Source organism: Gambusia affinis, linkage group LG06 (genome assembly GCF_019740435.1).
Source record: "Gambusia affinis linkage group LG06, SWU_Gaff_1.0, whole genome shotgun sequence".
Taxonomy (NCBI): domain Eukaryota; kingdom Metazoa; phylum Chordata; class Actinopteri; order Cyprinodontiformes; family Poeciliidae; genus Gambusia; species Gambusia affinis.
The window spans coordinates 11,293,141-11,318,571 of record NC_057873.1 but is presented as its reverse complement, the minus strand read 5'-3'; the positions used below and the strand labels follow the sequence as shown (position 1 = coordinate 11,318,571).

At 39.4% G+C, this 25,431-nt stretch overlaps 1 protein-coding gene across 3 annotated transcripts in view; it reads right to left on the bottom strand.

The window, feature by feature from the left end:
- Positions 1-4,360: 4,360 nt before the first annotated feature.
- numbl (NUMB like endocytic adaptor protein) overlaps positions 4,361-25,431 on the bottom strand; it is a 64,356-nt gene continuing 43,285 nt past the window's right edge. For 2 of the 3 annotated variants that reach the window (XM_044118831.1, XM_044118830.1), the window contains 8 exons: positions 22,746-22,896; positions 19,488-19,562; positions 18,032-18,106; positions 14,780-14,920; positions 12,113-12,320; positions 11,698-11,967; positions 9,130-9,309; positions 4,361-9,049 (listed from right to left, as the gene is read on the bottom strand). In XM_044118831.1, the coding sequence (XP_043974766.1) occupies positions 7,908-9,049; positions 9,130-9,309; positions 11,698-11,967; positions 12,113-12,320; positions 14,780-14,920; positions 18,032-18,106; positions 19,488-19,562; positions 22,746-22,871 (2,217 nt within the window). In that variant the 5' untranslated portion in view covers positions 22,872-22,896 and the 3' untranslated portion in view covers positions 4,361-7,907. Of the gene's footprint in view, positions 9,050-9,129; positions 9,310-11,697; positions 11,968-12,112; positions 12,321-14,779; positions 14,921-18,031; positions 18,107-19,487; positions 19,563-22,745; positions 22,897-24,606; positions 24,704-25,431 lie in introns of those variants that run through there. The other variant, XM_044118829.1, reaches the window with a different exon arrangement.

Here is a 25,431-nt window from a genome sequence, read left to right as displayed (position 1 = left end):
TTAAATTTTGCACAAGGACAATCCAAAAGTTTAATTTGTTCATTTGAATCCACAGTTGATGTGAATTCACTATGATGCTATGATGATCTTCAACTTGCCTTGTATTTTGGACTGTAAAATTTTTTATCCACCTTTAGAAAAACACCAATGCCGTGAGAAGAAAAGTTACCCCACAGAAAAATTCAGTTGAACTGTGCGTAACAAATGTCACATCGGAAGCGGAAAAGTTTTTGAAATGATTCGTCATTGTTTTATTTTTAAGTTTTGAAAACCTGGAATTTCGTTTGTGGATTTATGAGGACTGCTGTAGGAAATTCTGAAATATTTCCTAATGAAAAAAAGAGAATGATTTACTCAGACAGAAAATGTTTCAAAGAATGACTAAGAACAGCCTTTATTTTTTTTAAGAGCACTGATCTCATTCTGGTTTGAAAGGTGAGCGCAGTCAGAAAATCCCCTCTGCTTGTAATAAACAGGTGATTTATATTAGTGCTGAGAAGATTCCAGCAAACGAACAATAGATGGCGCACTTTCCCTCTGAGTGGCAGCTCAGCTGGATCCAGCCTCTTGTGTATTGGACTGTTGGATCTGGCATAGTTATTTTTATGAATGCATTTAAATTTAGCCTTTTTCATCTTGTGTTTATGTATAAATAGCATTTCCTGTGTATTTGAGACACTAAGAGTGTGTGTGTGAGTGTGTGTGCGTGTGTGTGCGTGTGTGTGTTTATATGTTCATACTCATCCCCCTTTACTCTAATACCATGTATTGAAATATCTCCAGAAATCACCAAATTATTATTATTAAATTTACCTCAAAGCATATGTAGAAAAATGGTCTAGTCAAAGTCCAGAGCTAAATCCAATTTAGAATCTGAAGCAAGACTTGAAAATTGATGTTCACAGTTGCTCCCTGTTTAATCTTAATGAGCTTGGAATTAATTAATTAATTTTATTATTATTATTATTATTATTATTATTATTATTATTATTATTATTATTATTATTATTATTATTATTATTTTATTGCAAAAAAGTAGTGGAAAACATGAAGCTTCAATAAATGACACAGATGACTGCAGTTGTGAATGGACAACATGTGACAAATTCAAGAGGTGCTGAATACTTTTACACAACAGAGCATGTTGTGCTGTAGCAGCCAGCTGTGCACCACACACTAAACAAGCTGCACTCATCGATAGTTCACACATGCAATTAATCAGAGTAATTACTTCTTTCAAGCTTGAAGGACTGCAGGGTCACATGGCTGTGGTTTTATGCGTTACAATTAGCCGTGTGGTCATGTAACCATGGGGGAGGGGTTGTATCAATTAATAGTGAAGCACTACCTGCAGACTTTGCTACAAATGCTACAAAAATTTGTGCAAATTTTGCAATTCATCCAAAATAAGTGTATTTGAAGGAAATGTAATAGTAAATGAGAGTGAGTCTATCAGCAGAGCATGGTTGCATTATCTTCTGCTTATCAGACAATTTAGACAGTCCATTATGCAGACAGAATTACTGACTCTGTTCTTGTGCTGATGCTCTCACAGACAGAAGCATGCAGTCCCTAAAAGCAGCTTGGAGAGTTGGACGACATTTAAAATACAACCATGCTGCACAGAATTACACACACTTTCTGTTCTGATCATTTTAGAAACAATGTGCTTAGAGTGTTTATGCACACTGTGCAACAAAAATAACCTCCACTGTCCTCCAGCACACACACATACACACAACAAAAGCGCTGTTTTCCTTGAAAATCCACAGGGATGATTTTTGTATTTTCAGCTGTTATCGCTGTAATGAATTGTGTGTGAACGTGTAGTGGTTTTTGTTGATTATAGCACTTTTTCCTAGGACATAAATCTTTTACTGTGTCACCATGACAACCAGTTCTTTTCTTCTCCTTCAAAAAGGCCCACAGAGTGCTTTGCATTAGCATTCATACCTACTGAACTTTGGCATGTTGCGTCAGTTTGCAGCCACAAACTTGAATGTTGGTGGAACAGTTGGTGCCAAAACTGCAAAAAGGTTGTGGGTTTGAATCACAGCCTCATGTTTACTGGTATCCCAATAAATTACAATTCATACAATATAATCAATAATATGATAATTGCTCATCCCTACTCTAAACATCAATTTTCAAGACAGAGATTTTTAATTGAATTTAGGTCTGAACCATTCTTACACATGAATTCACTTTGATCTACGTCTAGAGCCAGAGTTATGACCAGCATCACTGACCCTTATGAAGAAATGTAACCCCACAGCATGATGCTGTTACCACCATGTTTTATCAAGGAGACAATGTATTCCAGATAATGAATAGCAATGGTTTTCCAACAAAAACATAGGTTTGTTTTGTAGGATAAAATGTTCAATTTGGGTCTCACCTGACCAGAGATCCTTCTTCCACGTGTTTTCTGTGCCTGTACTATAATTTCTGCCAAAATGGATTTCTTTTGGCTTCATGGTTTTGTTTTTATGTGCTTCTATGTTGAACCAGTCAGTGGGTTAACGGATGTGTGTGAATATACAGAGATGAGTCTGTTTACTTTAGCCACATTCTGTTTTAAGGAACAACAAACTAATCCCTTTCTTAGTATTAACATGCAAGTTTTCAAAGTTGGGTTAAAATGCTTTGTAAGTATTCAAATCAATATGTTGTTCTAAATAACTAAGCCAACAACTTAATATTTACTGATTAAAGCCCCACAATAAGATTGTGTTAACAGCTAGTATGAGATTAACATGAAGATAAATGGCGTTAGCTTTGGCACATTAATCATCGTTCTGGTGTATTCCTGGTAGTCTCTGCTTAAAACTGAGACCATATTGCATGAATATGCAGGAATAAAACTAGCCAGAGGAGGCACAGATTGCTGCTAGTTAGGTACAGTTGTAAAGCAAGTCCCATCAAAGCTCATTTAAATGATGACACACTAAAATGAATTTTTACTGAAAGACTCGTTGAATGAGTTAAGGTGAAGAAAAAATAAGATCCAGTGCTCTATAGCCTGCCCCTTTGTTACACTTTGGCAGCTCACACTCTTTCACTGACCTGAGATCAGAGGCCGGCGGTCCGCTGAGAGTTAGTGCAGTAGAAAAAGAAGAAAAGGGTGCTTGTCTGGTTTCATTAGCGATCTGAGATGCTGCAGCAGAACCACTCAGCTGAAGCGGACCGGAGGAGAGCCCTGACAAGACAGCGGTGCATTCAGGTACTGTTGGGGCTGGTTCAGACCAAACGCACACAGGAAGGAGCTGAATGAGTTGCTGATGACAGATTCAACCTGTCATCACTTGCAGTTTCTAGAATGCACCAGATTATTAATGGAGTCATGTAAATAATTTGCTGGTCATGCTTTTCTAGGCTATTTTAAATACCGTTTGCAGATATGCTGCGTAAAACATTTTTAATTCTTCACAGGGATATTTTTCTTTCATTGCCCTTCATTCGAAAAATATGAGAGTTCCTCTATCTGTTGCAACAACAACAACAAAAAAAAAAACGTAATAAATGAGAACATTTGTTGTAAGTGCTCTTACAACAAATGTTTGTTGTAAGGATCAGAACTCTAAAGAAACAGAGTTCTGATCCTTGTTCTATCTGCAGTCTGTGTGTTTTTGTTAAAAAGTGTGACTTTCCTATTTGTAGTATCTTTAGCAATTAATATACATTTGCAGTGTGCATGAAACGCTTTTAAAAGCAGTTTTGCTCATGTTAAAGAAACAGCTTTATAAAATGGGTTCTGCTGAGGGTTGTGACTGTCAATATTTGAGTTCCATCCATCCATCCATTTTCTTACACCCTTCTTCCCTAATGGGGTCGGGAGGGTGGCTGGTGCCTATCTCCAGCTCCTGGAGGAAGTAGTCTGTCGCAGCAATATTTGAGTTGTATATTAAAAATATTTAGCACCTTCAATTAGATGATATTTTACACACCTACAAACATAAACAGGATGATGGAAGGATGGACCAACCAATGAACAGTTAGAGAGTAAATGAATGGATGAATGAATATACTTGATTAAATAACTGTTGCAGGAAAATATAGTAGTTCAAGTTGTGATTGGCTTTGGCTAGCTGCCCATGAGGGAGTGCCCAGGGATTCAAGTGAGCACATATATTTTTATTAAATAAATACTTACCGTACTACGTACTAAGTAGATTTTCTGTGGCTTATTCTGTAGTCATTTTTACACCAGTTAAAAAACAAATAATTCAGGAACAAGTTAGATCAGATGCAAGCTTGAAAATAGCATGAAAAGGTAAATGAAAATAAGTAATGTTTGGGTCATAGACCCAATCATTCAAGCAGGGATAATATTATATTACTTTATTTATCTTTTGTACAATGTAATTACAATACAAATATGTTGGTTTAAATACAAAAACTTCTGTAAATAAAGATTAAAAATAAACTCCACTGGTTCGCTTGGATCACTAAGCTAAGGTTTTACAATCAAGTTGATGAGGTCATTTAGTTTGCTTTGACGCAGAACACAATTAGCCTACATTTATAATTTGGAGGGTGTGCAAACAAGAGTCAAGGGCAAAAATGGTCTCTGAATGGACTAAAAGCATCTACTTTATGGATCAATCAATCAACCAATCAATTAATAAAGAAAGGAAGGTAGAGAAAGCGGTTTGCTTAGATTGGAAAAAAAATATTGATTTAAACCAAATTGGCTGAAGCCTGGGAGGAGATAAAATGGTACAAATTAGGTCAGCTGTCTATAAATTTGGATGATGGAAAAAGTCAGGCCGTCAGCCACAGGAAGAGAGTCGTTAAGTTAATTAAAACAAGGAGCAGATAATGTTAAAAGTGGCAGTCCATATTCATGGAGTGAAGCAGGAGCATGTCTGATCAGATCATAGTTTGTAGTAGAGAGAAAACGCCTGCAGAAAGCCCTTTGATTATAAACATTTCAGTTTTTTTTTAATTCTGGATCTTCTCAGTGGGACCCAACCTTATGACACTCAAAGAGCTACCTACTTAGTAGAAGTTTGAATTGCACCACGAGTTGTACGTTTGAAAAATTAAAAAGAAACAGTTATGACAATGCAGTCAGACTGCTGACATTTTGTTTTAAACTGATCAGAGATGTTGCTCCACAGTGTTTGAAGCTGCAGAGTGTAAAGACACCAGAGACACTGCTTGTTTTGTGGACGTAATACTGAATATGTCTTAGCTCTAAACCAAATCTGCCTCTTGCTTTTACATCGTATTCAACCTGTTTTATTTATGTTTCTTCCATTAGACTTCCTTTTCTTTACTCCCTAAAAGTGCGACTCTGTTTTCCCTCCCTCAGTTTCTCACATACAGCTCGTTCTCCATGGTAGCAACATGTGCTTCTGCCTTAAATTGTCCCTGTTTATGTCTCAACTGAAACTTTGTTTTACATTCATTCAGCATGATTATTTCCCAAGTCCCAAGTTCTCTGTTCATCTGCTCAACAATACCTTGGAAAAGTATTTAAACCCCATTGAACCTTTCCACATTGTGTGCCATTCAAACCACAGACATCAGTGTATTTTATTGGGATTTTATGTGATATGCCAAACAAAGCTGTACATATTTTTAAAGAGGAAGGATCTTATGGTTCATCTTCCAGCAGCACAACAACCCTGGCCATACAGCCAGAGCTACAACATAATAGTTTAGATCAAAGCCTATTTATGGGCTAGAATGTCCTAGTCAAAGTTCAGACCTAAATTCGCTTGAGAAGGATGAGAAGCACTCTTTTAAAGAGGTGATATTATGTATTTTCCAGGTACATGGTGCCATTTTATAGCACATTCAAGTAATTCTGTTAGAAAAATGACATACAGCTCTGAAAAAAATTAAGAGTCCACTGAACTGAACCCCATTGAAAGCCTCCTGGTTATTCCATCAAATACGGATTTCTGAACTCTTCCTGAGTTAAAACATTAGTATTGTTGTTTCTAAATATATTATATAAAATTTTCTCATTTTCTGCAAATAAATACTAAATTTCTGCTTGGAATTTGGGAGACATGTTGTCAGTAGTTCAAAGAATAAAATAACAATGTTCATTTTACTCAAACATTAACCTATAAAGAATAAACCAGAGAAACTGATTATTTTAAGAGGTTTCTTAATTTTTTCCAGAGCTGTAAATATAATAAAATAACTTTAAAATAATTTGACTTCACAATTTGGCACTTTGAAATTGGGCTCCTACTCTTTCACTTTCCTTTCAGGATGTCGTCCCAAAAAATGCTCCTCTATTTCACCGTTAACTGTTCTTAGGAGAGTTGGACTGAGAAGTAGTTTGTACGATGAGCTCAGCAGACAATAAGTTCCACCAGGTGGTTGATAATTGCTGCTGCCATTAGTGTAGAATGGGAATTTTAGGCCTTTAGGGAACCAAGAATGGCTGCCACAGGAGATTCAAGGATTTCTTAAACATGCATGGAAGAATTAAGGCAACACTCCAACTATGTTTCTGATTAGGAAGTAACATCATGACATGATATAAAGCTCAAAAAAGCAAGTTTTACATAATACTGCTTTTTTGTAATTCCTTGCTGTGGGACATTTTGATGAAATTTCCTACTAGTAGTAATGTGTACTACTTTGTTTCGGCCCATCACATGCAACATGGCAAAAACGCTCATGGGGGTGGAAATACTTTTGCAGCGCACTGTGAGTGTAGCACTACCATGATACTCAGAGGTGAGTACACAATTATTGTTGTACATGAGGAGCGTATACCCTGTGTCAGCACACATATGAGGATTTGTGAAATCTGGAATGTAGTGCATTGTTTCTCCATAGTTGCACAGTGAGGAGGAGCATTTTATTTTTTTCCACTGAGTTGTTGAAGTTCCTTGGGTTTGTTTGGTGAAGACAGACTGCCTGTGTGCTCTACTGTATGCGCTGGTTATCCTGAAGTGCCCTTGTTGTTAGGCGATTATAAAAGTAACAAGCTACACATCCAAGTGACACCATTTTGATTTATCAGGCCTCAGCAGCAGTGAGGTGGAAGAAACATGCGGCTATATACACCAGTCTGACTTGTCCCAGTACGCAGCTGTAGTGGAAGTTGTGGTTATTTGGTTCCTGTTATATGATTAGGATTCCCACAGTGCTTTCCTTTCTCTGCTGTTAAAAATCAAACATGTTGGGATAAATAACATAAACATGCTTCTGAAATTCTGCTTCATCTTAAGGGTTTCAAGGTACATAAAACATGTTAAACTCAGAATACAATAAATAAAGCAATTTTGGCCATAAGTCTGTACTAATGGTCAGTAAGTTGTCTGGACTCTTCCTTTCAGGCATCCAGACTTCTGCCCCATTCGGCTGAGATCAGCATCGGTGTGTTACTTGAATCTTCTACACCTTCGTCCACGATGTTGCCAGACACCATAAAACCGGCAGAATAAAAAATATAACAAGCAAACGTCCAAAAATATCTTTTTGGATTGGAATGCATCCAAGTTGAGTCCTCTTTTTAAAAAAGAAACCACTGAGCCGTGTCCTCCCCACAGTGCTTTCAGTAGGACGAACATGCAGTAAATCTAGGGACTTGCAGCAGGGAAAATAAAGCCAGAGTGGAGAAGCAATAGCAGGAAGGAGAGAATGTTGACAGTTGGACTGAATGGATTCAGTTTGTGAAGTTCAGACAGCTCGAAACCTGATTCTCTCAGACTGCAGTCCAGCCAACTCCTGAGTTTGTCTCTATCTCACATGGGATCATAAAGAAAGAAATTAAGATCTTAGTAGCACTGACTCCAAGGCTCCCACAGGCTGGATGCAAGGCCATCTGAAAGGACCTGTATACCAATTAAGCAAGAATTCCTGGAATAGGTTCCCATCTTCCTCTGGCTTTCACCCCAGAGCAAGATCTACATCTTTAAGAGCCAGAGTCCAACTCAGAGCTCAATCTCAAAGGTTTTTTGCAGACTATTGGAGAATGGGTTAGCTGTGGCAGCCGGTGCCTTGTTCCCTGTCGGTTGTGTCGCTCCTTTTGTCTCCAGTGCCGCCCACTTGGCTTCAAAACGATCATCATCTTGGGAGTCACTAACCCCTGGAGCAGTTAGTTGGCTGCCCTCTGGAGGCCAGCTCTCTCCACTGCCACCACTGACCGAAGTCCCGTTTTGAAGGTTCATTGCGGCTGCACTGCTGTGGGATGGGAGGCCGTTAATGGCTGACGACAGAGGTGGAGTGGGGGAAAACGTAGCTGTGTTAAACCCTGAGGGGTGTCCAGTTGCACCGGCTGCTCCTGGATAGGAGTGGTGATGCCCAACAGTGCCCAAGGGCCCCACTTTGGACCCTCCAGCTGCCGAGCCCAAGGTCGGACCTGTGCCTGATGAGCTTGTGGCGGTGCAAAAGGCATTGGCCACCATTTGTGACGGTGTGATGCCTACCACTGGCACACTGGAGTTGGGGTAAGTCATGCTGCTAGCCAGACCAGGCATGTAGGTCTGCATGGGCATGAAGGCAGGTTGGACCGGCTGGTTGGCAAACATCCCAACAGGGGCTGGAGTGGCATCAAAAGCAAGGGGGAATGGTTGCATTGCACTTGGAAGGGAGCCAGGGGGTCCAGGCAGAGAGCCCTGCATCATGGGGGCTCCAGACATGCTCGGGCCAGACATAGTTGGGATGGACATGGATGGGAGAGACATTGGGGGGCCTGACACTGGAGGACCTGGTATTAGAGGGACAGATGATATTGACATCGGTGGGAGAGGCATTTGGGTTTGACATGGAAGGGCAGAAGGGCCAGAAATAAGAGATTTGGGCAAAGTACCGAGGGGCAACGGGACGGTAGATACTGGGGCAGAGGACAATGTCACCTGTGTGGATATATGATGACTGGTTATGGAAGGGGGTCCAGGGATGGTGGGTATGATGGGACCAGAGGGAGGCGTCTGCTGGGCTTTGACAGCCTTAGAGACCTCCTCCAGCCATCTCTCAGCCTCTGAGGGGGTGCGCTTGTGACCGCTCTGCAGTGCAGCAGAACCTGGAGGAGGGGAGTGGAGAGAAGGTTCGGGCTGCACCCAGGATGAGGTGGCTGGAAACACAAACACAAAAGAGTTTCAGATAGTGGGAACAATCCATCTATAGCTATTGATCTTCTGCATTCCTTCTTACCCTGGACAGGTGCAGGCGGAGGAGGCAAAATTGGGGGCACAGTGCAGGTCGGAGGGCAATTTGCAGACATAGATGGGTTGGAGAAGAGCTCGTCTGATGGCTTGGCGAAAGATGTGTTGATCTGGCAACACAGTGCATTGATACTACTGTCACCCTCACAAGGCAACCCCATGTCCATCTCTGGTACCAGCAGGAAAGGGATACATAGAAAGCAGAGAGCACAAAAGGAAAAACATGTAAATGAGACAAGAAGAAGCTTGAGAAATGAAACAAATACTTGAGTTAATGATTCATTTTGCATGTATACCAATTAAGCAATTAAGGATGTTCAGGATTTAATAATTGTTGGTTACTAATAGCACAAGGTATTCAATTGTGTATTGTGTATAAAAGCTATAATGATTTTCAAATGTAATTACACCACTTGAACATTTTTCCTATTTTGTCACATCCCAACCACAAATTTTATTGAGATTTTGTGTGATAGACCAGCACATAATGGTGCATCATGGCAAAGTGTGTGTGGATACGGTTTTCGGCACATTTCATCTTTTACGAAATTTGCATTCAGCCCACCTTAGTCTGTACTTTGTAGAAACACTGTTTTGCTGCTGAAAAGAAAATTCTAACCCCAGTTTAAAATTGTTCACAGCATCCAACAAGTTTGATTTCAGAATTACTTAGAGGATGTAATGTGACACATGAAAGATATAATGGGTATGCATGCATTTGCATAAACTGTATATTAAATGTGCTTTCATTCCAGGTGTCTTTTTCCTCACCTACAGAATGTGTTTAAACAGTGAGAATTGTACAGCTGCATGGCCTGGATTATATTGGAGAATACCAATGAGTATTGGCATCATATCTACCTTTCAGGTTTTCTTTTTGCTTTGTTTTGCATAGACAGAGGATATGAGTGGTCACATTTTATAATCAAGTCTGCAGAGTTCAGAGGCTCCTTTAGTCTTCAAATGTATTGGTGTAGAGTAAATGTGCATGTTTGTTTTGTTATACCCCTGGCAATAGGAGGTTTCTGACTGGCTAGTTTGGTTAGCTGACTGACTGTACAGATCAATACTTGATATGTTTGGAGCGTCACAAGGGAGCAAATAAGCCATTTAATTGCCTTCTACCATTTAAGTGAGTATGGATGTGTGTGGGAGCACTTTGAAGGTAATATACGATCAGAGCCTCCCCCACTGTACACATACATACTGTGAACCACAGACTGAAGGTTTCTACTGCTGATGAGGGTCTCTCTGTATCAACCTGCTAACAAATTATCTATTGTAGTGCGTATTTGAAACCATAAATAAATGGAAAAAAAAATGAATGGAGATGTCAAATGTCATTAATTCAGAGCCAAATAAGATTAAACTGAAAGGCTACAGGAATCTGCTACAGTGACTTTATATTTTTTACAACCTTTCTTTTAGACCATTTTCTTTTTAAAGTCAGTTTCTTTCTATTCAGCAGGTCCCGTGTTATTGATTGTCAAGGTTAGGAGGAGACCCTAGAGCATTATTGCCTCAATGTTTTTATGAAACTGAGTCAGACTCATATGTTTTGATTCCAACTAGCACATAAAAAGCAGATAAATATGAAAACAAAAGTTTAAAGTTCCTATTTCTAAGGTATTGTGAATGCTGCATGACACAAGGTTAAAGATATTTTCAAACAAACAAATAAACCTCTACTCCACTGACTCAATAATGGAGATGTTTTATAAAAAAAATACTCATCAATTAAACCAAAAAAAAGCTTACTTATGTGCCCAATAATATACATACTGAAATGTATCCTAAATGGACAAGAAACACAAATGTTGAAAAAAATTAGGTTTTGTCATAAAAATTGCTAAATAATCAACTTAAAGTGAAACTTGCTGTTTGATGCGACCACCATGGGGGCTTCATATATATAACTAATCCTCAGTTAATTGAAGATGGAGTGATCTTAATTAGATTATTGGTAAGATGTAATTAGTGCCCCGTGAAATATCATTTCAATCAAGTTTCAATCTACAGCAAATTCTGCTACTGAAACAAACAGCTGCATTATAAATGGTCAAACTTTCACATGGTCCAATATTTTGTAGGTAGTTATATTTACTACAAAACACATTTGTAAAATATTTTCACCATACCCATCTGTTTTGCTAACCCTTCTCTATTAAATAACATTAAAATATTACTGAGCTGAAATGGGTTCCCTGGCTTCCTCCCACAGTCCAAAAACATGGCTGTTCTTCCTAAATTGTCTCCATGTTTGTTTGTCCTGTGTGTCTCTATATTGCTCTATGATAGACTGGCCACCTGGCCAGGGTGTACCTCATTTCTGACCCAATGACAGCTATAGACAATTGATGCATGGGTGAGTGGAATAATATAATGATACAAGAAGCCTAGATCATGTAGCATTTTAGATATCTAAAAGCTTAACCTAAAGAAAATCAGTTTTTATGTGACAAATCTTCTGTTTCCAAAGTTATTGAGGGTAGAATGTCAGTGGGTGTCTACGTTTGTCAACATTTGTAAGCCAATCTACAAAAAAGTCTCAACTCACCAGGGTTCTTGGCCTCAAAGTCTGTTTTGCGCTGCAGAGTGGATGGCAGGTCATTGAGGCGAAGCGACAGCTGTCTCTTAAAGGGAGAGTTCTTCTGACTGAGAGCTGGAAATCCCCTGAATGAGCCTTGGCGAACCAGCTGTTCGATGGGTGCGTGGCGGCGAGGGATGGCGTGGGGCCCACCTGGCTCTGGACGCTCCATCTGGGACGCCGTCCCCTCGGGTGGCGAGGCGGAGCCAGGAGGAAGAGCTGGGACGACAGAGGGCTGATCTGAAGGAAACCACAACCTGTGCTCAGTGACGTATGAGACTCAAACATGCATCCCTGAAAGATTTTCTAAATAAGTACATTTGACAGGATTTTGAAGTAACTTTGAATTTATGGTGAGTGGAGAGGAATTGGAGTGGTCTACTACCTTTCTTTTTATCCTGCATCTTCTCATCTCGCTCACTGCTGCTGCCCTGCTGGCTGGAAGATGAATTGATGCGGAAAGAGCCCTCGCGCACAAAGGAGGTGCGACTGGCATCGAAAGAAGCCGTCACGCCACATTCCTTCTCTCTGCGCTGCTTTCTCTCCAGACAGGCAGCGAAGGCACAGCCGACTGCATGGCTCAGTCTCTCACCCTGGTAGGAAACATTTGAAGAAAAAAAAGTAATTTATTAAACACACCAATCAGAAGAATCTCCTCTACATTCATGAGACAAAAAACATTCATGCTCAGCTTGTACAACCACAATTTGCATACTGTTTTTTCTGGATGACTTTATCATTCTTTCACACTGTTTTGGAGAAATGTGGCCCAAAATTTAAATCAGGTTTAAATCAGAATGTTGACCTGTTTCTTGCGACACCTTAATTTTTTCAGCCCCTCTGTTTTAGATATTCTGCTAGTTATAACCAAGCTTAAGTAGACAGAAAGAGAACCCTCATTTCTGACTCAAAGATACTTTGGTAAACAGAGGAGTTCAGCCAAGGTGCTCACTCAGGTCCTGCAGCAGCAAAATAAGTCCAATTCAGCAGCTTTCTACCACAGCGAATGAGAGTTGTTACGAAGCTATAGTGCTATGTTTTGCTGTTTTGGAACATAGTACATAGTTCATTACAGAAAAAAACTTCTTATGGAAGTTTTGTGGTTCATACAGAGTCAACTCTGCAAACCAAATTAACTCTATGTCTTTTTCAGAAGAAGCTGCTTCCTCCTAGCATCCCTTTGCAGATAAACTATACATGTTATGTTTTCTTGATGGAATAAAATTACGTACTTTTAAGGGCTACAGCATAGTTTGTGTTTTGGAAATTTCTCTTAACATGAATTTGAGGTTTATTATGCTCCATCATTCCCTCCAGTAAACATTGGCAGCTGCCTAAAATGTTTTTCACTTGTAAAGAAGCTCACAGTTGACGTACTTAGAAATTTCTTTAGGGCTTCTCCGAGATTAACAGGAAGAAACAGTTGCTTCTCTCAGGTCATTGGTTAATCCTGCAGACCAGTGTTGCTCATCTAAACCTTGGGCTACTGCTTCACATATCCACATACATCCTTTAGAAAGAACAATAGCTGTATCCAAAGGTTTCTTTTCCCAACTTTCTCAATAGAAGTGTATATGTTAAGGGCAAAAAGAAGACACATTATTTAAAAGTCTACAAGAAAAATCTGAAATTTTAAAAAATAGGACATCAAACTTGATTATTTATTTATTATTGATTGTACCCTGAGACACTATAGGTGAAAACTAGCCTCCACGGCTAACTTTGCAATATTTTGTGGTGTACATAAACTGAAACTGTTTCTGATTATTTTATCTAATGAAGTGTAAAATGTTTCTGTCTTGCTTCCAGAACCTGACAGTTTCAGGCGTCAGATAATACGTAGCACTTATTTCTTTGTAATTAGCTTAGATGTAAAGGACTGGATTGCATTCCCATTTGTGTCTAATTAAGGTAATTAGGATTAGGTTGTAAATCCCTCATGTTGTCAAACATAAACATGAATTAACGGCATTTCAAAGAAACCAGTTCTATAACATTTTTTCCACAAAAATGACGGATGTCTGTCGGCTCAGCAGCTTCGCCTACAGAAAGGAGCGCCAGAGACAGAGACAGATAACCACAAAGGCTTCTGGTTAATCCCCTCCTCTAATCCCGCAGGTCGGTGCTCTGTCCTTCTCTATGCAGATTACTAATCCTGCAAACAATTTAAAGCTCATAAAAACCCCCACAAAGAAACAGATTCTCAAGAGATTTGAATTACGTAAGTCAGCATTGGCTTCATTCAGTTTAAAAACAATTGTACTTTAAGATGTCGGCGTTACAGATGAATTGGGCAACTTTTTATAGCAACATTAAAGTATCCATCCTAAAATTCCTCTAATATGAGCTTTAAACACCTAAATTCAAAGATGCTAATACAAACTGACTGATGCAAACATTTTGTTAACATCCGTAGCAGAAATTATTTTCTTGAAAAATCTATAATTCACAGGAACATAAAGGTCTTAAAAATCTAAAATGATGCTTTGAATCAATGACTTTCTCCCTTGTTCACCGCAAATTGATGTAAACAGATTAATATATTAAAATCTGCAACTAAAGTAGCAGGAAATATATGCCTTAGACTGGTTTAAACTGATACGACTTGATTGAAATACTGAAAAATAAATAATACAGTAAAAGATTAACCAAAAGGTCTTGGTAAATAAAATAGTTCTACATTTCTACCAGGGCTATTTTCTAGGCTGAATTTATACCCTAGTTATATGTTTTTTAACCATAGCTGTATTAATCAATACTGACAACCGATTCTCTAAAGTCCAGTTTGTGATTTACAAAAACTTTGATTTGTAAAATGAAAGATGAATATATGTTTTCAAAAAGTATTGCTACAAATCTAATCTAGTGAACGCAATGTTGTCATCTCATCATGTCAGCTTAACGCATCAATAAATCCTGAGTGTTACCATCAATTTTCAACAGTGGTTACAAATATGATATACACTGGAGCAGCAATCTAAAATCAGTAGAATTTATATTTAAAGTAAAACAGGTTGAAAAATTGCAGGTTTTTGACACTGAGCAGCCTCACCGAGTCTTTCAGAGCCATGAAGCAGTGGCACATCCACCGTCTGGTGGTTCCATCTCTGCAGATGTAGGAGAAGGCCTTGTCATAGTTCCGGTCAGGAGCGCAGAAGGAAACCTTCTCGATGGTCTGGTCCACAATGAGGTCCTGACAGAGGAAGTCAGACAAAGACAGGAGAGAGGCGGCAGGAATCAGACAGGACGTTCAACAGCTAAACCCAGTCAGTAGGAACCGTTTCATTTGATTGTGTGAGGCCTGGAGAAAGAGAAACAGAAAATCCTGGGCCTAACTTCCCCAGTGATTGATCCCAATTACTTGACACACTGCTTTAGACCCTTGCTTAACTCCATGAAGTGCCATCCTCTCTCATTGCAGAATATTTGCAAACCTGCTGTTGACAGAAAAGACCACTAACCACCAACTAATGACACTGACCCTCTTTGAATCTTTGGATCGTCTCCACTGCTTGCCCTTCTTTCACTGAAAGGGTTATTCAGCTGCTATCAGTCTACAGTCACTATAGATGAAACTAAGAGGGGGCCCCTGTCTTTCTCTGTGTACATTAAGGGGCCCCCGGCTCAGAGCTTTGACTCGCACTCAAACACAGAAAGAGAAAGAAAACAAGAGGCGAAGGGGAGAAGAAAGGGAGCAGGGTTCACACACTCATCCACACACTTCCTTCCTCTCTTTCAGAGTCGGCGAGAAAATAAGAAGGGTAGAGAGTACAAGGGTAGAGAGAGAGAGGGAAGGAAGACTGGAAAAGATGAGAAAAGGAAGGAGGGATGTGGAGAGAAAGAAGTGGAAGAATAGGAGTCCATTCAATATGGGCCAATTAGTGAATCAAAGGGGATGCTGGTACCAAGGTGAAAGGCTGGGGAAAGACCAGTGTTTGTTTGGTAGAATGTGTGTGTGTGTGTGTGTGCGTGTGCGGGTGGGTGTGTGTGTCTTTCTTTCTCAGCCCACATCCAAAACAATCTTATGATGTTTTTTCTAAGAATTCATATTAGAAGAACAAAAAACTGATGTGGCGTTAGGAACAGCACTGCAGTCCATGACTCAGACTGTGTCATCGAGAAACAACTTTGTGCTTGAAGCCCAAAATGCTGCTGAGCAAGCTAAAAAAAAAAAAATATGATGTTTCTGTTTCTTTGTATTGATTCACTGGGAAGGTGCTGCAGAAGTGTTGCATGTTACACACATGCATAAATGTGCTTTTAGATTTGTTTAGGTGCTGGTTTCAAAAATAGTTCAGAATGAGAAAAAATGATGAAGAGATGTCAAAAGGAAGAGGAGGAGAACATGAGTAGAGATTGCTACTGCATGTTTTTAATAAGACATTAATTGGTAAGAATTTATCTGGGTTTCTCTCCATCACCGTCACTGAGTGAAGAATTACTGTCTACTTCTATTTTCATTTGCACAAGAGAATCTCCTAATATTTACACTGTTAAAAACTTTGTTTGAGCTGAAAGACTCCATTAATCTAATATTGATTGACAAACATTATTCACATTTATGCATCAAAATCTTTTGGTAACATTTTATGTGAAGGGGTGTGCATAAGACTGATATGAGACTGTCATAAGCATGACATAACGCCTGTCATAACGAGGAAGGAGTTTCCAAGAATGTTTACAGCTGTTGTCACGAAGTGTCTTTCTGTAAATAATGACACTTTTAATGTGAAGTGAACAATATTAATGGACTTTTAATGCATTATTTTTTTCCTGAATAATGCAAGGTTGACACTTTTAAAGCACTTTTAATGCAAATTTGCATTAAATCCTATAGAGTCATTAAAAGTGTCTATTTATTGAATGACACTTCATAACAACAGTCGTAAACAGTTACACAGGTATGCAGTCCAAGTCCAAGTCGTCTATAGGATTCAGTCCACTTCAGTTTAATTCAGTTCACTACAGTCTAATTCAAACTAATTATGACTCAATCCAACTACCTTTAGGTTAAATGTCAGATTCCCTGTTATAATAAAAAGTGACAGTTTTCATTAAATCAAGATAATCATAAGCTCCATTTGGAAATGATTGTGATCTCTAATTTGGGCACTAGACCAGCAGTAACTCTTACATACCGTCCCTTTAAATGGCTCAAGCAACTGAGCTGTTGAACATTAACATTATTCCAACAGTTAGCCTGGATAGAAAGAGAGATCTTATGAAAACAATGCAAAGTGTAAAAAGAAATATAGTCCCCATCTTCGAGGAAACAAGAGCTGAAATCTAGTGTCACAACATTTAATAGCCTCTGCAGACACACACTGTGAGCCAGATTAAGTTTAAAAGTGATATGCTATATGGCTGAAAAAGATAAAGGAGGAGGGAGATGGAGTCAAAGGAGAAAAGTGTGATGAGGGAGTAGGGGAAGTGAGGCCAACGTGTGTGGTGTCCAAACAAAAATAGTAAAGTGAGGAAACAGAAGTGGCTTCAACAGGCTTTGTTTTTCCTTTCTCTGCTGCTCTTCATCCCACTTAGCATTCAATAGAGCCACAGCTCTCTGTACTCACTGCTGGAGACCTGCCTCGCTAAATAACACCCCCCACACAGGTGCTTGTGTGTCTGGGTGCTTCCTACCAGACTTTTATGGCACAAACCTTTACACAAACAATCTTTGGGAAATCGATGGAGGATCCTTCTGAAAAATTAAACAATTTCAAGTTTTTATATATAAAAATCTGGAAAAAGGAGGTTTGCAGTGGTACTTAAAGACACCTAAGTCAATAATTTGACCTAGAGTATGTCCAACTATGTCTCTACCAGCACTGCTAAAAAAAATAAGTAAATTTCAGTTCATTCTACTTTGCAAAACAGGTTAAGCTGAGTCATACTGCACTGCATTAGTGAGCATCAATTTTCAAATTTTGCCACGGATTCTGGTCTAAACTCATTTTATGACATTTCAGTGTAGCTCTGGCCAGACTTAGGGTCAAAGGTCAACCTTCACTCCAGTTTTATGTCTTCTACAGCTTCTACAAGGTTTTCTGCAAGAATTAACTCCATCCATCCACCTGACCTAATTCCCTGTCCCAGCTGAAGACACACATCAACTATGAGGAATGCACATTTCGGGTGATGTGCAGGGTTAATTTTCCACCAACTCATTGCATTTAGCATGGAGGACAACCACTTCAATTTTCATCTCATCTGGCAGTTTAAAGAGGCAAAGAAAGAACGGGAAGACACAAGAAGGATGGAACTAGCAGATTCAGGTCAGAGACCAAAGAAAGAAATGTTATCTTACCTTAGTTTTGTCATCAACCACCCTGAGTCCATCAGCTGAAACCCACAGTACTGCTTTTACCGTCTTCTTGCCACTCTGCAAAAGCAAAGAGGAGGCGAAAGAGAATAAAGAAAAAATTTATTTGACGGTGATAACAAGGAACAAAAAAATATTCCTTCTTCATGAGCTAATTGTTAACAGGCTTGTAAGCAAATCTAAATGTTTCATACAAACACCAAATTATCACCACATCCTTAGTGTAGGTGAAGTGGTACAAATGTTTGAGCAGAGTAAAGACTGTTCCAGCTTCTATTTTCCATAACCAGACAAGCTTACACAGCACAAGTCAATGTATAAGAGCATGAAAAATGCAAGCAAGAGATGAAGTGAGAGAAATTGTGTGAGTGAGGGATATGGTGACCTAGAGAACAGCAGGGAATCGACTCTGAGTCTCCATTTCAACACAATCAGATTGATGTGAGTGAGGTTAGGAAAGGAGAACATAGGCAAGCAATGAGAGAGCAGAAAATGGGAGGAGAACCGAATGTGGAGGTGGAACGGACAATCAAAAGGAAACGAAAAATCCGAATGACTGAAAACAGAACATATGTGACTCTGTTTTCTACAAAGTCTTCCTTTGAGTTCTCTGGTTACAGAGAAAAACCACGTATGGATTTTGAACAAAGTGAGTCCTGTTGTATGCTGCCTTTCCACTATTGCTGTCTGACAGCAACCATTCTGTGTCACCGTTTTCACACGCTCCCTGTTTGAGTTCAGCCTCCCAGGAGGGGGGTAAACTCAGTGTGTGTCGCCGTGTTTGTGTGTGTGTGTGTTGTGTTACAGTTCACTTTCTGTTGTCTTTTTCAGCATCAGACTTTATAAAAGCAAACACAAATAAACGTGGACTCAGACCCACCGGGGAGAGTGAAAACAGTGTTGTAAAGTAAACAACAATAAGGGAAAATACTGGGCCAGGGTATGTCCCACTCTCCAAGCTTTATGTGTGGTGTGCATCTGTATTCAGCAGCCCTGAGCCAATACTTTGTAAAACCATCTTTCACTGCAATTACAGCTGCAAGCCTTTTTTTGCACATTTCAACAAATTTGTCTTTGCAAAAATAGCTCTAGTTTAGTCAGATTGTATGAATAGCATTTACAGAGAACTATTTTCAAATCTTACAACATATTCCTAATTGAATTTCCATTGGAACTTTGACCTTGCCATTCAGACATACAAACATGATTTGCCCAGCTGTGTGTCTTTCTATCAATATAAATCCCAATAAAACACATCAAAATTTGCTGTTATAGAAAAATCTGGATAAGATGACTGGGTGGGAATACTTTGGGAAGGCCATGTAGGTGTACGGGCACCGGAAAATTCCTCAGGGGTGAACATGCCACTTTGTCTGCACGACAAACTGGAGCTGCAGAATACATGTGCGAGGATGTGTTTTGAGTGTGAGAGCGTACTTACAACTTTCAGCTTTTTTACAGCCTCCTCACAAACATGCATTCCTCTCGACTCCTCCACCTCGACGAGCCCCAGGTACTGCAGCACAAACAGACAGAAAATTAACATCCTGAGAGGATGTCTACTGTTCTTGAGGACATTTCATCACATGAAAGAGCTGGGATAACAGAGACATGTCAAAATAAAAATGAGCCCAAACAAAAAAAAAACAGCTACTAAAACCTCATTAATTCCAATCAGTATTTTGGTAATTGCTCTGAAATTGTCACATGAGCAGCAAATCTGCATTCACTGTTGGGTTTCCAGCTGTATGAGTGTCCTGATAATGAGGGCAGGAAGAGAGAGTGAGAGGAGAACTGAAGTCGGTTATAGCATGTATTCCTCTTTTGTTGTCTCTCCAGTTCTCTGCTCTGTGGTACACGCAGCGCCCATGGGGGCAAAATTAAAGTTCTCACAGCTTTGCTGGAGTCAGAAGCCAAGTGTAAGAGGAAGATGGGTTTTAAAATATCTAAGGACAGCGTCTGAAGAAATCTGGTTGCTGAACTGAAGTATGTGCTGAACAACATGCAGCCAAGTTGAGGAGTCTTCTGAGCAACTTTTCTGCTCTAGTTGTCTTGGTTGCTTCCTGTCTTATTTTAGCAAGTGATGAAAATTAGAAAGTTTAGTCACAAATCGATGCAGAAAAGGCAGTCAAGCAGCACTTTCACCCTTTCCAACTGAAATAAATTTTAATTAAACCAAATGTCAATGTACATCCAAGTTGTACATGTTGGAATGACCTCTGCAGAATCTTATAAAAGCTCTATAAGGCAGTTCTGGTCCAACAGCAAACAATATATGATAGATGTTGCTACACACAAACCACTTGCAAAAGTTAATCTAAGATTATATGTAGGTCACATAATTATAGTCACAAATGTATTCCCCCATTCATACCTTAATTAGTTTATCTACTTATTATTTGCCTTTGGAAAAATCCCTCCAGTCCAATTCACAGATTTTAGTAAAAAGATTAAGCTGTTGTCAGGAATAAGAAGTAGAGTTGTAAGATAGCAGCCTCTTATTAAAACTCCCAGCTGCTCGCTGGAAGATCATGTTATGGTCCAATGAAACCAAACTGGAATGTTTTGGCTGCAGTTTGGTAACTGAGCGCCCAGCAGTGGAAAATGAAAAGGAAAATACAAAACTCAGAAAGAAAAAAGAAAATAAAAGACAACCGAAAAACCAACGAGAGTTGTCGGTTCATTGCCTCATTAACTGTTGGTTAGGTTTTGGCAGCAGTGTGTTTTTTTAACTCCTTCCCTGCCTGATTTCTGTCAACATCTTACATAAATGAAAATGATTTGTAACAAGACTAAGGAAGAATAATCAAAGTTGTATTAAAAGTGTGTTTCCCTGATTCTGAATCAATGATAAAAAAAACCATAAACTGTCTGAGCTAACAAAGTGTTTTATGGCGAATGAGAACTCCAATGTAAGTTTTATGTAAATAGCTGGACGTTAATGATTGTCAAAGCGAGGGAGGTTTGGGAACAAAAAAAACTACATTTTGCTCTCCTTGCTAGTCTGGTTAATCAGCATTGGGCTCAGAAAACCTATTTTCGCTCCTTTAGTAAAGTTCAGCAGCTCCTTGGGAGGCATTAATAGTTCATGACTTGAGAATAAATTTAGAATCAGAGAAAGAAAAAGATGTCTGACAAAACATAAAAGATTATTGTGCTACCAGCTTCATGCTGCAAACCCTCCACATCCCATCATTAGCCATTCAGGAAATTAAGCTCAGCTCAAACCTTGCTCTTTATCATCTTTGTATTTTCATTTCTCCTCTCTTATCTTGTCCAGTCTCTCCCTCTGTTTGCAATTTCCATTCCCAGGATGTATCTTTGTCCCCTCTGTGTGCCTATTTCATTCTCCCTGTCATTTCCTGTGGTCTCTGTAATCTGTAAAGCCACCTTGCTGTCAGAGCTCCTGCTCTGCCCTCCATCTTTTCTGTCACTATCTCTTTAGTCCGTCTACAAATCAGATCTCATACAGGACACACACGCACTGAGGTAGGTCAGTCATAAAATCTGCCCTTTCATAACGCTGCTGTTTCTTTCTGCTCCTATTGAGGTATTCACCTGCAGAGCTGAAGTATGAGGATGTGTGTTATAACACAATATGCATGTAAGTATGGTTGAAAGCAAAAGCTGATCCCATGTGAGGGCGTGACAACGGTAAGCCTCACACAGAAGCAGTTTCAGTGAAGGTTCAGCCAGCACAATGTTAGACATTTTCAAATTCACATATATAATACATATGTGACATTTATAATGTAACAAAAACTTAAACCGTTTTAATGGTTTTATTTTTTTACATTTTATCGGAACACACACCTTTACAATCTCCTTATTCATCTTTTCCAGGATTCATACATTTGAAGTTTAGCAGAAAATGGCTAAGCCGGTACAGCAGATAAATTAATCATACATTTTAAAACCAATTATGACTTGTGATTCATCCAGCCATGAAGTTTGCCATGGATCACTTTAACCTATACTTTGGGTTTAAATGCTCTAACTAAGTGTTGGATCTATTACATCCATCTGCTGATGACTGGGGCTTTTAGTAGCTTTTTAAAATATGATCTGCATTAAATAAAAATCAATATCTGGATTTCTGCAGGCTTCACCTGCAGCCCTGAAACTATGATGATTTCCCTTGAAAGCACAATTAGAACAGAAAAGCTGGAAGATCCCTTATTAAAACAGGGGTCTTTCAATGCAATACATCCACTTTCTACACCTGTTTAATAATATTTGAGGTTGCTGGTAGTTTGTGTCTATCAGAGGTCAAAAAGCCAGAAACCCTATGGCTGCTGATAGGGTAAATCCTGGACAGGTAACAAGTCCATCACAGGGCAACAAAGAGACGTACAGTACAAACAATCATACAAACACACACTCATACATAAGGGGAATTTAATTCAACCAATTAACCTAATTATCATGTCTTTGGACAGTGGAAGAGGTATCCCAATTATGATTTGGTTATTCATACAGGTTTAGGGTAATTCTTTTTATCTACTCTAACATAGTTTTAGAATTTACACTTTAATCTATTTTTTGGGGTTTAGATACCAATTCTGTTCTTGATCTATCAATATTTAAACTAGTTTAATACTCTCTGAACCCTATTTCTCATTTAAGTTAATGGCAAACTATCATATGTTATATTCCATACTGTAGAGATGGAAATAAATTAAATATCTACAAAACCTACCCGAACAGCAAAGTTACATTTGCCCTTGCGTACAGCCTCCTCGTCAGCCTGCCACTGATGGGGTCTGCTGGCCTCTGGCACATAGGTGGGCTTCTTCCTCCTCAGACTCTGACGAAGCTTGTTCATCTCCGGGGTCACGTGCTCCCTGGAACTGCAAACACACAGAGCACACACAGGATCAGCTGCACAGTACAGTGCTGGGTGGCAATTGATTATCTCTACTTTGGTAAAGAAAATGGTCATTTGACTCGTTTTATGACTAAAACAAACATTAAAAAGTGGGATGAGCTTCATTGATTAGCTTGAGCTCGTTATGGGTGTAACCTTCTCTAACGATGCAATCAATACATCAACAACAAACACTTTCCATCGTGTTGCTCTGTTCAGATCCAGAGACAGGCTGGAAAAGTCCCACGGGTGACATAGACGTAGGAGCTGGCTTTCATCTACCGCAAAAAAAAACAAAAACAACATCAAGAGCGCTGATGAGCAGATCAAACCCCTCACACTCACACACATGTGAACGTACGATTCGGTCTCTAGTTGAACGATCCTTTTTCCTCTCCCTAATTAAAGCATTCAGCCCGCTGGCCTGCTCAGCTATGCTAATTTCCCTCCATAATGAAACAACACCATCAAAACATGACCTGTTTCAAAGTAATAATTACCGTTTTCATTCCCCCAAAGTCACATCCCCCTCTGCTAGAAAATCTAGAGTCCAAAAGCAACATCTGTTTTACATACACCAGCTATTCTCATTGAGACTCAAATGGATCTCCTTTGTTGTTGGTCAAAAGTCAGTGCTCTTTTCTCCCTGTGTGTAACAAAAATATTTAGACTTTTTTTTGTAATTTACAAGACTATGATAAAATTAAGGATGTTTTCAGACCTAATAGTCTAGCAGACTCAGTTTGACCGGGGAACTAAATTGCAACATTTACATTTTCAGTTGTTTGGACTGTGTCAAATGAACTTAAAAAATCTATTCCTCTCACGTGTGGTGGCACTGCACCAAGAACCACTAAAGGAAATGACACAAAAACCTCTGAGGAAGACACTGAGCATGACGTCCTTCTTTGTGAAATGTAAACAAAAATAGAGAAGCATCAGATTTTAGCGCTTGTAGGATTTCTCTTTTATCTTAGGATAAAGATCACAACAAATTTCTACTGCTAGTGTTAGACTCACATGTTTGCTTTGGTTGCAGTTACCCAGAATTCCCTGCGCTATCATCTGCTTCCTGCTTCTGGAGCGTCTCTGGTCCACTAGGTATTTACATAAATTGTAAATCTATGTAATTTTGGTGCAATTACATAAATTGAACCAGAGTTCAGTTCAACCGAACAGAAAAGTTTGATTGTGCATTCACACTTCCCCAAATGCACCTGACGTTTTAGGCAAACAAACTAGAGCAGAACTAAACAGGGCTCGTCTAAATCCACCAAAGTTTTTGTGCCGAAAATGTGAACAAAGCTTTTACTTTGGATATACAAGGACTGGGCAGTCACACCAAGGTCCAGCAGTCGTCCTTACAACGAGCTCAAGGGAACACAGGCATAAGCTTTAATCAAACTCATAAAGACATGTCAAACAGACAACAAAACTCTCATGACTCCTCAAGCAACGCTTCAAAGGCATAGGGTTTTGTAAGGTACAACAAGAATCACAGTAAGGTAACTTGACAAAATAGCTACTAGCCATAACCACCCAATGTACATAGAAAAACCGAGACAGGATGGAAGTCATGTCACGTTTTAGGTATTCAAAACAGAACTGTTGAGTTCCTCTGTGACACACGCAGTACTTCACAATATGTCTTTGGTTAATTAACTCATTCTAAGCAATCATATTATTGTCTTACCGTCTACTTGCTCCATAAATCGGCATTCTGTACTTTGTTGACAGTGTCGGCACAACCATCATACAGTGAGGGAAAATCAGACTCATTGTAAACTCTTGATCTGTACTCTGCTAAGCTATACACACAGCAGGGTTGACATGCAAATATATACACACACCGAGGCTCATCACTTCTCATAATCACATCCATCCTGCTGGTAATGTTTCTTATGTTCATGATCAGATGTGTGAGCAATGTAAAGCATTTGAATTCAGCAGCTCAAGTGGCTTTACTCATTCCTGGCATGTAGGGCATAAGTCCTCTGCCAAGAGGAGGCGCAAACACACATCCATGCTTAGACACAAGCACAGCCCTTCTGTGGCTCACCATGCACACATGTTGAGGTTTGTTCCAGTCATCACTGGGCAGAGAGCCATCTGACTGGCACCTGGTCGACAACAGCACTGCTGCAGGAGTGTGAATGGGTGTGTGTGTGTGTCAGGACGTATAAGCAAAGTGACACATTAAACCCCACATGGGGGGTCAGAGAGATGTTTGGTGGTAGAAGTTGAAAGGGCTGGTTAGGGAGAGCACAATGCCCAACAACGCCTGTATATGGATTGAGACAGGAAGCGGAGGAGGAGCAAGAAGGCATGAATGGCCTCTGCTGTCAGGCCACTGGGAAAAGATGAACAAGTACAAATAAAATGATAAATACCTCGGGTTAAGACAGGCATTTGTAATACATGTATATACACAATAAGTTAATAAATACACTGGATTTGTTCATTTCTAAATTTTGAAGAAAAAAAAAAATATATATATATATACAAACACGCTGCTGCT